This window comes from Coregonus lavaretus, assembly GCF_964263955.1.
Source record: "Coregonus lavaretus genome assembly, contig: HAP1_SCAFFOLD_504, whole genome shotgun sequence".
Classification (NCBI taxonomy): Eukaryota; Metazoa; Chordata; class Actinopteri; order Salmoniformes; family Salmonidae; genus Coregonus; species Coregonus lavaretus.
Window position 1 is genome coordinate 139,623 of NW_028159303.1, and position 14,000 is coordinate 153,622.

Below are 14,000 nucleotides of genomic sequence, written 5' to 3' on the forward strand. Positions count from 1 at the left end.
AGGTTTAGGGACTAGATGGGGGCTGTAGTGTAGTCCACTGGGGGTTGAGGTTTAGGGATTAGATGGGGGCTGTAGTGTAGTCCACTGGGCTGGGGGTTGAGGTTTAGGGACTAGATGGGGGCTGTAGTGTAGTCCACTGGGCTGGGGGTTGAGGTTTAGGGACTAGATGGGGGCTGTAGTGTAGTCCACTGGGGGTTGAGGTTTAGGGATTAGATGGGGGCTGTAGTGTAGTCCACTGGGCTGGGGGTTGAGGTTTAGGGACTAGATGGGGGCTTTAGTGTAGTCCACTGGGGGTTGAGGTTTAGGGATTAGATGGGGGCTGTAGTGTAGTCCACTGGGCTGGGGGTTGAGGTTTAGGGACTAGATGGGGGCTGTAGTGTAGTCCACTGGGCTGGGGGTTGGGAACTAGGGACTAGATGGGGGCTGTAGTGTAGTCCACTGGGCTGGGGGTTGGGAACTAGGGACTAGATGGGGGCTGTAGTGTAGTCCACTGGGCTGGGGGTTGAGGTTTAGGGACTAGATGGGGGCTGTAGTGTAGTCCACTGGGGGTTGAGGTTTAGGGACTAGATGGGGGCTGTAGTGTAGTCCACTGGGCTGGGGGTTGGGAACTAGGGGGGTTACACTAAAGAGGGATATATTAGGATGTAGACTACTATATCATGCAGAAAGGAGGGTGAGGTAGGAGGGAGAGAAGGAGAAGGAGACGAGATGGAGTAAAGGAGGGTGAGGGAGGATTGCAGAAGTTGTACTATATTACATTCTGTCATGGGAAAGAGGGAGAGGAGGAGATGTCTGGATCAGAACCCAGAGATGAAGAAATTATTTGGGCTGCAACCTCAGAGAGAGAGCGACTGGAGGGAGAGAGGAGAGGATTTGGCCAATCATCAGACAGACAGAAAGGAACACACTGGAAAATGAGATTGTCTGCCATGGATTGTCTGCCCTCACCGTGGGGTTCGAACTTGATCATAATAAGCTCATTTTTATAGGCCAAAATTATTGGGTGTAATTTCCATAGGCTTTCTAGGGCAGACCAAGGCTTTTGGCACCGCTAGGTTTGCTACGCAGTAGCCGACCAGCAGAGCTCGTGACTTCACACTCCAGACCAGACACTGAGGGCCTGAGCAAAACCAATTGAGATTGCCTCTCCTTTCCAGGTGTGTCTACTCAGGACACATCCAGTCCGGGGACGGGAAGGTCAGGTAGGAGCCGGGGAAGACCTGGTTCGTGTTCTGGAGCCGGAGCCAAGTCTGCAGGGAAGGGGCGGGTCAGGAAGTCGACAGCGGGCAGCGCGGCCGCCATAGCAGGAGCCATGGCCGGGGCAGCAGCAGCCTCAGCAGCCTACGCAGCCTACGGATACAGTGGGACTAAAGGTAGTTTGTTAACGACTTTAAGATCTCATTAAGCCATATGCAGTTGCTTTGTTTATGTAATCCATGTATGTGAAGAATGAGTTTAAGTTATCATTAAGGCGTGTAGTTGCTTTGGTCATGTAAATATCAGTAGGAAAGCTGATAAAGCTCAGTTTTTCTGAAATGAAATGGCAAACACATTTACAGTTTATTTTCATTGTTTTGTCTCAAGTGTCACAGTTGGATGTTTATTTAATTTATTTATTTTACCAGGCAGGTCAATTAAGAACAAATAGTAATGATTTTTTGTATCACTCTTGTGAGTTATCGTCTGTCTTTACCTTCTCCTCCTCTTCCCTCCCCCCTTTCCCCCTTCCCCTCCTCTCCTTCTCTCCCTCCCCCCTATCTCCTCCCTCACCCCCCTATCTCCTCCCTCGCCCCCTTCCCGACCCTCTCCCTCCTCTTCCCTCTCCCCACCCTCTCCCCCTCTCTAGCGGGTCTCCCTGCAGCCTCCCCCCTCCAGCCGTCTCTGGGTCGGTCAGGGACGGCCCCAGCCTTCTCCCCCAGCAGCAGTTCCTCTCCCAAGGGGAAGGGTGGCGCTGTGGCCCCCAGCCCCCAGAAACAACCAGCCCCCAGCCAGAGTAACCCACAGCAGAAACAGCCAGGACATAGCCACCACCACAGTCATGGACATGTGACAGGAAGGAAGGGCAAGGGACCTGGCGGACCTGGGGCACCTGGGGCTCGATAGCATATAGAGATGATGGACATCAACACAGTACATAGATACCGATACACACACAGTCCTAAGGATCTGATAGAGGCCAGAAAGGTTACTCTGCTATTGTGGGCATCTGTGTTTAAACAAACACAACGTCTGCTGCACTGACCAGCTTCAACTGTGACCCCATGTGACCTGCTCCACAACCAATCAACACAGAGGTGAGATGTTCCTTAACCAATCACATACAGAGGTGACATCATCACTACCTGGAAGACCATGCTATCCCAGAAGGCATAGCGACAGAACAAATGGGCACTGTCGGGCATGATGGACACTACTCTATTCTGTACACACACACACACACACACACACACACACAAATTATCATCGCAAGGTCCAAAACACACCCTCATCCCTTCCACCAAACACCTCTTCCTTCCGTTAGTGCCCTCCACAGTGGACAGATTCTGCCTCCTCCAGTGTGTGTGTGTGTGTGTTGTGACCCAGAGTATTTCAAAGTGGTTTCTCTGTGACGAAAAGACAGAAAATAGACTTGGTTTTCTGTCGAAAATACTGAAAAGCAACTAGGCTGAGGTTGAACCCGTCTGTTGGTGCTTCTCAATGCAGCACAGACAGACAGGCACTCCTTACAGCGACCGTGCATCCACGCATTAAGGGCTTCTAACGTAGAGTGCTCTCTTCAAAGGGGCGTCTGTTTCCACTCGCACTGAGCCATCTCATCCGTTAAGATAGAACACTTGTTTAGGGTTAGATCGGAATGCTTGCATCAATGTTAGGTTTATGTCACGTGTCCATAGAAGTGTTTAATACATGTATTAAAGTTGATCTACTCTTCTCTGCATTTCAGAACAGAATGTAAATGCATACCAAACAACTAAAACGGACTGCTTTTTAATTATAGCTCTTATTTTTATATTTATAGACCTACCGATGTTGTCATAGTGACCCATATCAAAATGGCAAATTTGGAATACCGTTTTGAAAAAAGCCTCTCTCTCTCTCTCTCCATAGAGTTCATCCCAACACAATGAGACATGAAGGAATTATAATATATATATTTTGTCTGATGAGAACTGATTGAAGGGGTATTTTGTGGTAAATTGAATTCCAAAGTGGTGAGCGCTGTTTAATAAAGATGTTTTGCTGATCTGTTTGTGTAAAACTCAAGTGTGCTTCTGAAATGATGCCCTGTTCATTACTTGTACTACCTTTTGATAAAACTCTGGCCAAAAGTAGTGCACTATTTTGGGAATAGGGTGCCATTTCAGAGGCAACCTAGTAGGTGTCCTTTAAAACTTAACTTGGATTGTAAAATGTACCATAGAATTTAAGTTTAATTTAAAAGTGGGTAATAATTTATCAGAATTCATGTGAACATTGTAAAAAATTGTATTGATGGCATTTTTATTTTTAAAAAACAGAGAAAAATGTTATACTTCTGATCAGAGAAGTCAATGAGTCTTTGTGATGTCATTCGGTGATGTTTTTGGCTATGATGGCGCTCTCATGTTAAAAGGTGTGGAACTAGGGGTTGCCAAATCCTGGTAACTTTTCCACATTTCCACCGGTTTTCCAGAAGTCCCCGGTTGGAGGATTCTCGGAATTCCTGCTTATTCATTCCCTTGTAATGCCACTAGTCTTCCAACCAGGATTTCTGGAAAACCAGGGAATTTTGGGAAAGTTACCGGAATTTTGAAACCCTATGTGGAGCCAAGCACTATGTCTAGTTTTGAAAGTTTGTTCTGTGTTGGATACTACAGTGTGATGATGAAATCTCTTCTCCTATCACATGGATGTAAATAAAATTTGAGGGCGACATGTTGTCCCCTGGTTGGTTCTTCCCCCCCCAGTTTGCCTGTCTATTTTTATAGGTCATGTGTAAATATGAATACAAAGCTGTCATTTTACTAACAGGAGAAGCCAATTCAAAATAAAAACAAAGACTGATTAATCAACTTGTTGTGATGCATTTAACGGCATAGATGCCCTGGACATGCACAATAGGCCTACTATAAAACAACATTTCCTTGTACGTTTTCTTACGTCAGAGAAACTTTTTCCAGAAAGGGTAAAGTATTTCAACAGTCTACTACAGATACAAACAAACACAAACAAACAAACAAACAAACGCAAGCATAGACACACACACACAATTCAACCAAGGAGAGTTCGAATGAATACCTCAGTTCACTGTGCTCTTTCAACTGCTGTTGACTTTCACATATTACATAACCATTTACTGCTGTGTATCTCTCATAGCGCTGCAGAGGTTTGTTTTTAGTCGTACGGTCTGTACCGTGGGAGTGTTGGCTGCAGGTCATCTTGGTAGCAGGTTTTTTTTGGAAAGGCAGCTAGTGCAACACTGTGGTCCTATGGTCTAGCCAAGGGTTTGGGTCCAAAATGGCACCCTATTCCAAATATAGTGCACTACTTTCAACCAGAGCCCTAAAAGCCCTGGTCAGAAGTAGTGCACTATAAAGGGAATAGAGTACCATTTGGGCCGTGAAGCCAGAGCAGTATGTACTGTACACAGTGATTAAACTATGTCTGTGGTGCTGTAGTTGGAACCTCAATGCAGCAGTCTGACCTTTTGGGTGTTGATGTCCAGGGTGACACACACATAAACACACACAGAATATAGTCATGGTAAGGTCCAAAACACGCCCTCACCCCTTCCGTGAAAGGATGTCGAGGCCAAACTGTACAGGAGCTTCTCTTGGTAATGTTATGAAACTCTGTATCCTTTCAGAGGAGTGGAAGGGTTAGTCTTGGTAATGTAATGAAACTATCCTTTCAGAGGAGTGGAAGGGTTAGTCTTGGTAATGTTATGAAACTATCCTTTCAGAGGAGTGGAAGGGTTAGTCTTGGTAATGTTATGAAACTATCCTTTCAGAGGAGTGGAAGGGTTAGTCTTGGTAATGTTATGAAACTATCCTTTCAGAGGAGTGGAAGGGTTAGTCTTGGTAATGTTATGAAACTATCCTTTCAGAGGAGTGGAAGGGTTAGTCTTGGTAATGTTATGAAACTATCCTTTCAGAGGAGTGGAAGGGTTAGTCTTGGTAATGTAATGAAACTATCCTTTCAGAGGAGTGGAAGGGTTAGTCCAGTGTGTCATATTGAAGTATGGTTGCAATTTTTGATCTAGAGGAGAATACCATAGTTGGATAAACTGTTATGAAACCCCCAAGATGGCTTAGTTGGTCAGTGGCACTTATAAGTGATGTCATTGGTCAATTCCAAAATCCTTTATCGGAACCTATGGACATTCTTTCTTGTAATGGTCAAGTTAAGAGGATTTTCCCAATTTTTACACGTGTACCTGTTTTTACCATATACGATGATTCTGGTTACCCTGCGACAGTTGTTCTGTCTTCCTCAATTTTATACATTTACATTTTAGTCATTTAGCAGACGCTCTTATCCAGAGCGACTTACAGTTAGTGCATACATTATTTTATCGAACCCACAACCCTGGCGTTGCAAACGCCATGCTCTACCAACTGAGCTACATCCCCTGCCAGCCAAATCCCTCCCCTACCCTGGACGACGCTGGGCCAATTGTGCGCGCCGCCCCATGGGTCTCCCGGTCGCGGCCGGCTACGACAGAGCCTGGATTCGAACCAGGATCTCTAGTGGCACAGCTAGCACTGTGATGCAGTGCCTTAGACCACTGCGCCACTCGGGAGACATATGTGGTAACTCAATGGCGATTCTTCCAAAGAGAGAATGAATTTCCCATCTAAATGATTATAGAACCGGTATGAGATTCCCCTCTATGTCCTACTAGGACATTGGCCTATTCCTCAGGTACCGTTGATGCATCTCCATTTCCTTCCTGATGCTTTTTGACCTTTCAGAAAGCTGCAGGTTCTAACCACAGGACTACGCCATCGCCCCCGGTAACAGGTTACGTAAGACTGGACCTAGATAGCCTGACTTGAGTCACGTCAACAACAACAACAAAAGGACACCGTGCTCCAGCCAATGTTTGAGAGCACAATGTGTGTTCAGCAGCCAATGGGAGCACTGGTTGGTGTACACGGAAGTGTATTTGGGTTGACACCTTTGTGTGTTCTGGTGAGACGTTTGGGAGTGCTGTGTGTACATTAAAGTAGGCATTTGGTCCGACGCCTTGTAATGAGTACTGTATGTTCTACAAGACGCCTTGTAATGAGTACTGTATGTTCTACAAGACGCCTTGTAATGAGTACTGTATGTTCTACAAGACGCCTTGTAATGAGTACTGTATGTTCTACAAGTCGCCTTGTAATGAGTACTGTATGTTCTACAAGACGCCTTGTAATGAGTACTGTATGTTCTACAAGACGCCTTGTAATGAGTACTGTATGTTCTACAAGACGCCTTGTAATGAGTACTGTATGTTCTACAAGTCGCCTTGTAATGAGTACTGTATGTTCTACAAGACGCCTTGTAATGAGTACTGTATGTTCTACAAGACGCCTTGTACTGAGTACTGTATGTTCTATAAAGACGCCTTGTAATGAGTACTGTATGTTCTACAAGTCGCCTTGTAATGAGTACTGTATGTTCTACAAGACGCCTTGTAATGAGTACTGTATGTTCTACAAGACGCCTTGTAATGAGTACTGTATGTTCTACAAGACGCCTTGTAATGAGTACTGTATGTTCCCGACGCCTTGTAATGAGTACTGTATGTTCTACAAGACGCCTTGTAATGAGTACTGTATGTTCTACAAGACGCCTTGTAATGAGTACTGTATGTTCTACAAGACGCCTTGTAATGAGTACTGTATGTTCTACAAGACGCCTTGTAATGAGTACTGTATGTTCTACAAGACGCCTTGTAATGAGTACTGTATGTTCTACAAGTCGCCTTGTAATGAGTACTGTATGTTCTACAAGACGCCTTGTAATGAGTACTGTATGTTCTACAAGACGCCTTGTAATGAGTACTGTATGTTCTACAAGACGCCTTGTAATGAGTACTGTATGTTCTACAAGACGCCTTGTAATGAGTACTGTATGTTCTACAAGACGCCTTGTAATGAGTACTGTATGTTCTACAAGACGCCTTGTAATGAGTACTGTATGTTCTACAAGACGCCTTGTAATGAGTACTGTATGTTCCCGACGCCTTGTAATGAGTACTGTATGTTCTACAAGTCGCCTTGTAATGAGTACTGTATGTTCCCGACGCCTTGTAATGAGTACTGTATGTTCTACAAGTCACCTTGTAATGAGTACTGTATGTTCTACAAGACGCCTTGTAATGAGTACTGTATGTTCTACAAGACGCCTTGTAATGAGTACTGTATGTTCTACAAGACGCCTTGTAATGAGTACTGTATGTTCTACAAGACTATTCTTTACGGGTAGATCAGAACACTGCCTACTCGTACGGCTTGAAGAATACCGACCAGGAATGAAAACGGCAACACAACAAGGATGTTTTGACCATTTATTGGTGGGATCTACTATTCTACTGGATGAAACGGTGCTAAAAGCAACCTTTTACAACAAAGGTGTAGGTGACATTATCAGCAGCCAGTTGGTAAATTAGTGCCTGTAGTTGGAAAACACCAGATAGTGGCTATCACCATTTCATTAATGGACATGAAATTGAGAACCGTTAATGCAGTGTACCATTTTAAAGACTATGAACTACAGTAGTGCCTAAACCAGAAGTGAAAAGATGTCACTGTTGACCAAACGGTTGCATCTAGCACAGAGCTTCCCCTAAATCATCTGGGTTGATAATCTTAACACCAACTAAATCTCCATGCTTGGGTAAAAATATATAGAATAAAAAAAAAAAGGCACACCTCAACTCAAAGCACATGCTTCCCTTTGTACCTCTTAAATTGAATTCTTTATGGCTTTAGGTTAACAGTGGATGGGTTAAGATGGGCTACACCATTACAGGTTTTACAAATACACACACAATGGACTGGACCACTGGAACACATCTGTTTTATGAATTTAGAGTCAGCGTGACTGATGGCATAACCTCTGTTACAGATAACACATTTACACTAGGCATGTATCCCAAATGGCACCCTATTCCCTACAGCATACAATACTTATGACCAGAGCCAGTAGTACACTATATAATGGAACAGGGTACCAATATGAGGCCGCCCTAATCGTATTATAGATGGAAGGGTACGGGCTACTGGGCCCCTAGCAGGTATGGCACTAGGGCCAGAGCGGCAGCCTCGATGGAGAACAGGTGTGGGTCGTCCACGTGAGGGCAGCGCCGCCTCATGAACTCAGCCAGGCGGAGAAGATACTCCAGGTTGTGACCTGTCTTCCCCTGCCTGGTGGCGATCTGGTGCCCTATCACCTCAGGGCTGGCGGGCCCCAGGAAGAGAGGGTTGTCTGGGGTAGCAATGTAGAGGAGGGCCTGGTGGGTCTGGTTCACTTGGTCATCCTCAGGGATGAAGTCCACGAGCTTGGTGACGTAACCACCGCACACTGTATGTTCTACAAGACGCCTTGTAATGAGTACTGTATGTTCTACAAGACGCCTTGTAATGAGTACTGTATGTTCTACAAGACGCCTTGTAATGAGTACTGTATGTTCTACAAGACGCCTTGTAATGAGTACTGTATGTTCCCGACGCCTTGTAATGAGTACTGTATGTTCTACAAGTCGCCTTGTAATGAGTACTGTATGTTCCCGACGCCTTGTAATGAGTACTGTATGTTCTACAAGTCACCTTGTAATGAGTACTGTATGTTCTACAAGACGCCTTGTAATGAGTACTGTATGTTCTACAAGTCGCCTTGTAATGAGTACTGTATGTTCTACAAGACGCCTTGTAATGAGTACTGTATGTTCTACAAGTCGCCTTGTAATGAGTACTGTATGTTCTACAAGTCGCCTTGTAATGAGTACTGTATGTTCTACAAGACGCCTTGTAATGAGTACTGTATGTTCTACAAGTCGCCTTGTAATGAGTACTGTATGTTCTACAAGACGCCTTGTAATGAGTACTGTATGTTCCCGACGCCTTGTAATGAGTACTGTATGTTCTACAAGTCACCTTGTAATGAGTACTGTATGTTCTACAAGACGCCTTGTAATGAGTACTGTATGTTCTACAAGACGCCTTGTAATGAGTACTGTATGTTCTACAAGACGCCTTGTAATGAGTACTGTATGTTCTACAAGACGCCTTGTAATGAGTACTGTATGTTCCCGACGCCTTGTAATGAGTACTGTATGTTCTACAAGTCGCCTTGTAATGAGTACTGTATGTTCTACAAGTCGCCTTGTAATGAGTACTGTATGTTCTACAAGACGCCTTGTAATGAGTACTGTATGTTCTACAAGACGCCTTGTAATGAGTACTGTATGTTCTACAAGACGCCTTGTAATGAGTACTGTATGTTCCCGACGCCTTGTAATGAGTACTGTATGTTCTACAAGACGCCTTGTAATGAGTACTGTATGTTCTACAAGACGCCTTGTAATGAGTACTGTATGTTCTACAAGACGCCTTGTAATGAGTACTGTATGTTCTACAAGACGCCTTGTAATGAGTACTGTATGTTCCCGACGCCTTGTAATGAGTACTGTATGTTCTACAAGTCACCTTGTAATGAGTACTGTATGTTCTACAAGTTGACCATCAGCAGCACGTGGATCTCAAGTTCCTCGCCTGCGTCCCTAGCATTGACATGTCATTTTACAGCGGTTGAACAAGAGTGCCGGTATCAGCTGCATACCAAGTTGCAGAGACTCTACAATATGGATGGTTTGTGGAAGACTATTCTTTACGGGTAGATCAGAACACTGCCTACTCGTACGGCTTGAAGAATACCGACCAGGAATGAAAACGGCAACACAAAAAGGATGTTTTGACCATTTATTGGTGGGATCTATTAATCTACTGGATGAAACGGTGCTAAAAGCAACCTTTTACAACAAAGGTGTAGGTGACATATCAGCAGCCAGTTGGTAAATGAGTGCCTGTAGTTGGAAAACACCAGATAGTGGCTATCACCATTTCATTAATGGACATGAAATTGAGAACCGTTAATGCAGTGTACCATTTAAAAAGACTTTGAACTATAGTAGTGCCTAAACCAGAAGTGAAAAGATGTCACTGTTGACCAAACGGTTGCGTCTAGCACAGAGCTTCCCCTAAATCATCTGGGTTGATAAACTTAACACCAACTAAATCTCCATGCTTGGGTAAAAATATATAGAATAAAAAAAAAAGGCACACCTCAACTCAAAGCACATGCTTCCCTTTGTACCTCTTAAATTGAATTCTTTATGGCTTTAGGTTAACAGTGGATGGGATAAGATGGGCTACACCATTACAGGTTTTACAAATACACACAACACAAATGGACTGGAACACTGGACCACATCTGTTTTATGAATTTAGAGTCAGAGTGACTGATGGCCTAACCTCTGTTACAGATAACACATTTACACTAGGCATGTATCCCAAATGGCACCCTATTCCCTACAGCATACAATACTTATGACCAGAGCCAGTAGTACACTATATAATGGAACAGGGTACCAATATGAGGCCGCCCTAATCGTATTATAGATGGAAGGGTACGGGCTACTGGGCCCCTAGCAGGTATGGCACTAGGGCCAGAGCGGCAGCCTCGATGGAGAACAGGTGTGGGTCGTCCACGTGAGGGCAGCGCCGCCTCATGAACTCAGCCAGGCGGAGAAGATACTCCAGGTTGTGACCCGTCTTCCCCTGCCTGGTGGCGATCTGGTGCCCTATCACCTCAGGGCTGGCGGGCCCCAGGAAGAGAGGGTTGTCTGGGGTAGCAATGTAGAGGAGGGCCTGGTGGGTCTGGTTCACTTGGTCATCCTCAGGGATGAAGTCCACGAGCTTGGTGACGTAACCACCGCACACGGCCTCGCGCACATTCAGGTACTTAAGGGACTCTTCGACCTGGGAACCGGTCACCTCGAAAGCCATGCCCCAGGTAGTTGCCTATTGGAGGAGGAAGCAAGATGTCATTAGAAACTTCATTCAAGCTGACATTTTGTATTGAGGAACAGGTAGAGATTTCTGTTAGACAGGTCTTTCAAAAGAGGAACAAGTGGATATTTCGCATTAATAAATATGGAAATGAGTGATAGGGTTTGAGTTCTGTTCTGCGTGGAAACTACATAGCTAAACCTTAAAGGCGTCATTTAGTAGGCGGTTAAAGTTCCACTTACGTCATCATCCTCAATCAGCGTCACCACTCTTCCGGGCTGCATGGGAGAGAAAATGGGTCAGCATCACCACTCAGACTGAAGCAATAGTTAGCTATGTAGCCAAGCTGTACAGCGGCCACATCAGGGCGTGGTATCAAACTACACATGCAGCAATACTTTATGTTCATAGCAAAATATTGATCTTCAGCTTACTAGGTCATCATTTCCACGATGGAAGTTGTCTCCGTGCCAGAAGCGTCTCTTGTAGCCTTGGATGTAGCCGACCTTGCTACTCTTGTATTTGAAGTCAGGCTTCCACACCAGAGAGCCGTACCCGAAGATCCACAGACTAGTCGGGCTGGTCTTACCGGCGATGATAACTTGAGGTTTCATTTTGATCGGTAACTAGTGTTTAGATGTTCTAATGAATCGATGGTCAAAAAAATAAATAATACTTGATGATTCAATTTATTAGCTAGCTAATGTTAGCTTCCTTCGATCAAGGAGGAGCGGTATAGGTTGGCTCACGGTGATACCGCGGACGGTATTTGAGCCCAACTGCTTGGCAGTTGTGAAGATGGAGTTTCGGAGTCCGTTTTGCCTTGCACGATGCATGCCGATGCATTAGTTTCGCCGCATACTGGCTTAAAAATCCATGGTAGCCGCTTGGCTAGGTTTTCGTATCAAAATAAAATCGCAAAAACCGTTTGGCTAGCTGTCGACGCCAGCCGGTAGTTTGTTCACGACGAAAGACGAACCGAGAAATACTTATGAAACCGTTGATCTTGAGATTTCTCAGAGACCTCTTTGCTCTTCGTCATCTAGTTGTTTTCTTGATACCAAATGGCGTATTTTCGTGGGGTATCTATAGCCAAGAGCTGAAATGGGTGTGTCACTATGACTGTGTTTTCAACCAATTATATCTCAGAGAGGCTGATTTTCATTGGGTGGTAGCGAATCAGAGATGTGTGTCCCAAATACAGAGGAATTCCAAACCACGTTCAAAATCCTATTGGCGTTGAGGCCATAACTAAAACACGCCCATGCCTTGCAGCGATTAGCTTATAAAGCATCAATCACAGCAGACAAACCTCTGATTGGGTACTTTTACTTTCACTCCAGACAACTATACATCTCGTTATACATGACTGGCTGATGCAACTTACTTCAGCATTTCAGGCCAGTCAACAGCCCAAGACATTGCATCAGATTCACAGAAGATACCAAGACTCTCAACTTGGGGGATTTGAACATCTTAGATAAATAAAATGTATTATTTTAACGTGGATGACCCCTCCCTCCACCCCTCCCTCCCTATTTCCTCTTTCACTCAGCCATGTGCAAAAGCCATGTGCACTCCAATTATATAAGTCTATGGTGCATTGTAGGCTATAGACTAGACATTCTTCAAACCTGCCTAGACAAGTAGCCTGTACTTCACTCCTGCAAGCACCATGAAACTGATGAGAATAACTGTCTGGACTAGCTCCAGACTAGCCCAAGACTAGCTCCAGACTAGCTCCAGACTAGCCCAAGACTAGCTCCAGACTAGCCCAAGACTAGCCCAAGACTAGCTCCAGACTAGCTCCAGACTAGCCCAAGACTAGCTCCAGACTAGCCCAAGACTAGCTCCAGACTAGCTCCAGACTAGCCCAAGACTAGCCCAAGACTAGCTCCAGACTAGCTCAAGACTAGCTCCAGACTAGCTCAAGACTAGCTCCAGACTAGCTGAAGTTAAAACAACAGCCATGTTAGTTACTATAGTCGATCCATGAGTTGTATCAAGCAGGAGAATCTTTAATACAAGATTATATATAAATAGCTTGGCATTAGCTTGTATGATAAGATTCAGACCTCTGTATAAGCTGTTTATTATAAGTCTACTGTGTACAAGCCTTTCCTCTGACCAGGGTCAGAGATTTACACTGAGTGTACAAAACATTAAGGACACCTGCTCTTTCCATGACATAGACTGACCAGGTAAATCCAGGTGAAAGCTATGATCCCTTATTGGTGTCACTTGTTAAATCCACTTCACTCAGTGTAGATGAAGGGGAGGAGACAGGTTAAAGAAGGATTTTCAAGCCTTGAGACAATTGAGACATGCATTGTGTATGTCTGCCATTCAGAAGGTGAATGGGCAAGACAAAATATTTAAGCGATTTTGAACGGGGTATGGTAGTAGGTGCCAGGCGCACCGGTTTGTGTCAAGAACTCCAACGCTGCTGGGTTTTTTATGCTCAACAGTTTCCTGTGTGTATCAAGAATGATCCAGCCAACTTGACACAACTGTGGGAAGCATTGGAGTCAACATGGGCCAGCATCCACGTAGAAACGCTTTCGACACCTCGTATATATAGTCCATGCCCTGCCAAATTTGCAAGTGCAAGTGCAACTCAATATTAGGAAGGTGTCCTTAATGTTTTGTACACTCAGTGTAAATCTCCTATCACACCAGCCAGGCTGTCACGATCGTTTAAAGACTGGTTGAACCAAGGCGCAGCGTGATAAGCGTACATGTTTATTTAAGTACTGAACACACAACAAAACAAACGATACGTGAAGTCTCAAGGTACACACTACAAACCTATACAGAACAAGATCCCACAACTAACTGGTGCCAACAAGCTGCCTAAGTATGGTCCCCCAATCAGAGACAACGATCTACAGCTGCCTCTGATTGGGAACCACCCCGGCCAACATAGAACTAGACAAACCAGATACTACACCATAGAAACAA

At 44.7% G+C, this 14,000-nt stretch overlaps 3 protein-coding genes across 3 annotated transcripts in view; 1 reads left to right on the forward strand and 2 right to left on the reverse strand.

Moving 5' to 3' along the window:
* Window positions 1-4,052, forward strand: part of LOC311123040 (chromatin-remodeling ATPase INO80-like) — a 91,611-nt gene extending 87,559 nt beyond the window's left edge. The window contains exons 35-36 of the mRNA XM_084197328.1: window positions 1,158-1,373; window positions 1,847-4,052. Of these exons, the coding sequence (XP_084053454.1) occupies window positions 1,158-1,373; window positions 1,847-2,103 (473 nt within the window). The 3' untranslated portion in view covers window positions 2,104-4,052. The remainder of the gene's footprint in view (window positions 1-1,157; window positions 1,374-1,846) is intronic.
* A 3,471-nt stretch (window positions 4,053-7,523) lies between these two features.
* Window positions 7,524-10,330, reverse strand: LOC311123042 (glutathione-specific gamma-glutamylcyclotransferase 1-like; the record flags this gene model as incomplete). The annotated part of the gene is made up of 2 exons (XM_084197329.1): window positions 7,524-8,573; window positions 10,314-10,330. 2 exons carry the CDS (start codon window positions 10,328-10,330, stop codon window positions 8,249-8,251), a joined length of 342 nt encoding a protein of 113 aa, XP_084053455.1. The 3' UTR covers window positions 7,524-8,248.
* Window positions 9,938-12,156, reverse strand: LOC311123044 (glutathione-specific gamma-glutamylcyclotransferase 1-like). Its single transcript, XM_084197331.1, has 3 exons — window positions 11,474-12,156; window positions 11,282-11,317; window positions 9,938-11,051 (listed from the first exon to the last, which is right to left on the reverse strand). The coding sequence occupies exons 1-3, from the start codon at window positions 11,651-11,653 to the stop codon at window positions 10,665-10,667; spliced, it is 603 nt and encodes a 200-aa protein (XP_084053457.1). The 5' UTR covers window positions 11,654-12,156; the 3' UTR covers window positions 9,938-10,664.
* Between the last annotated feature and the right edge of the window lie 1,844 nt (window positions 12,157-14,000).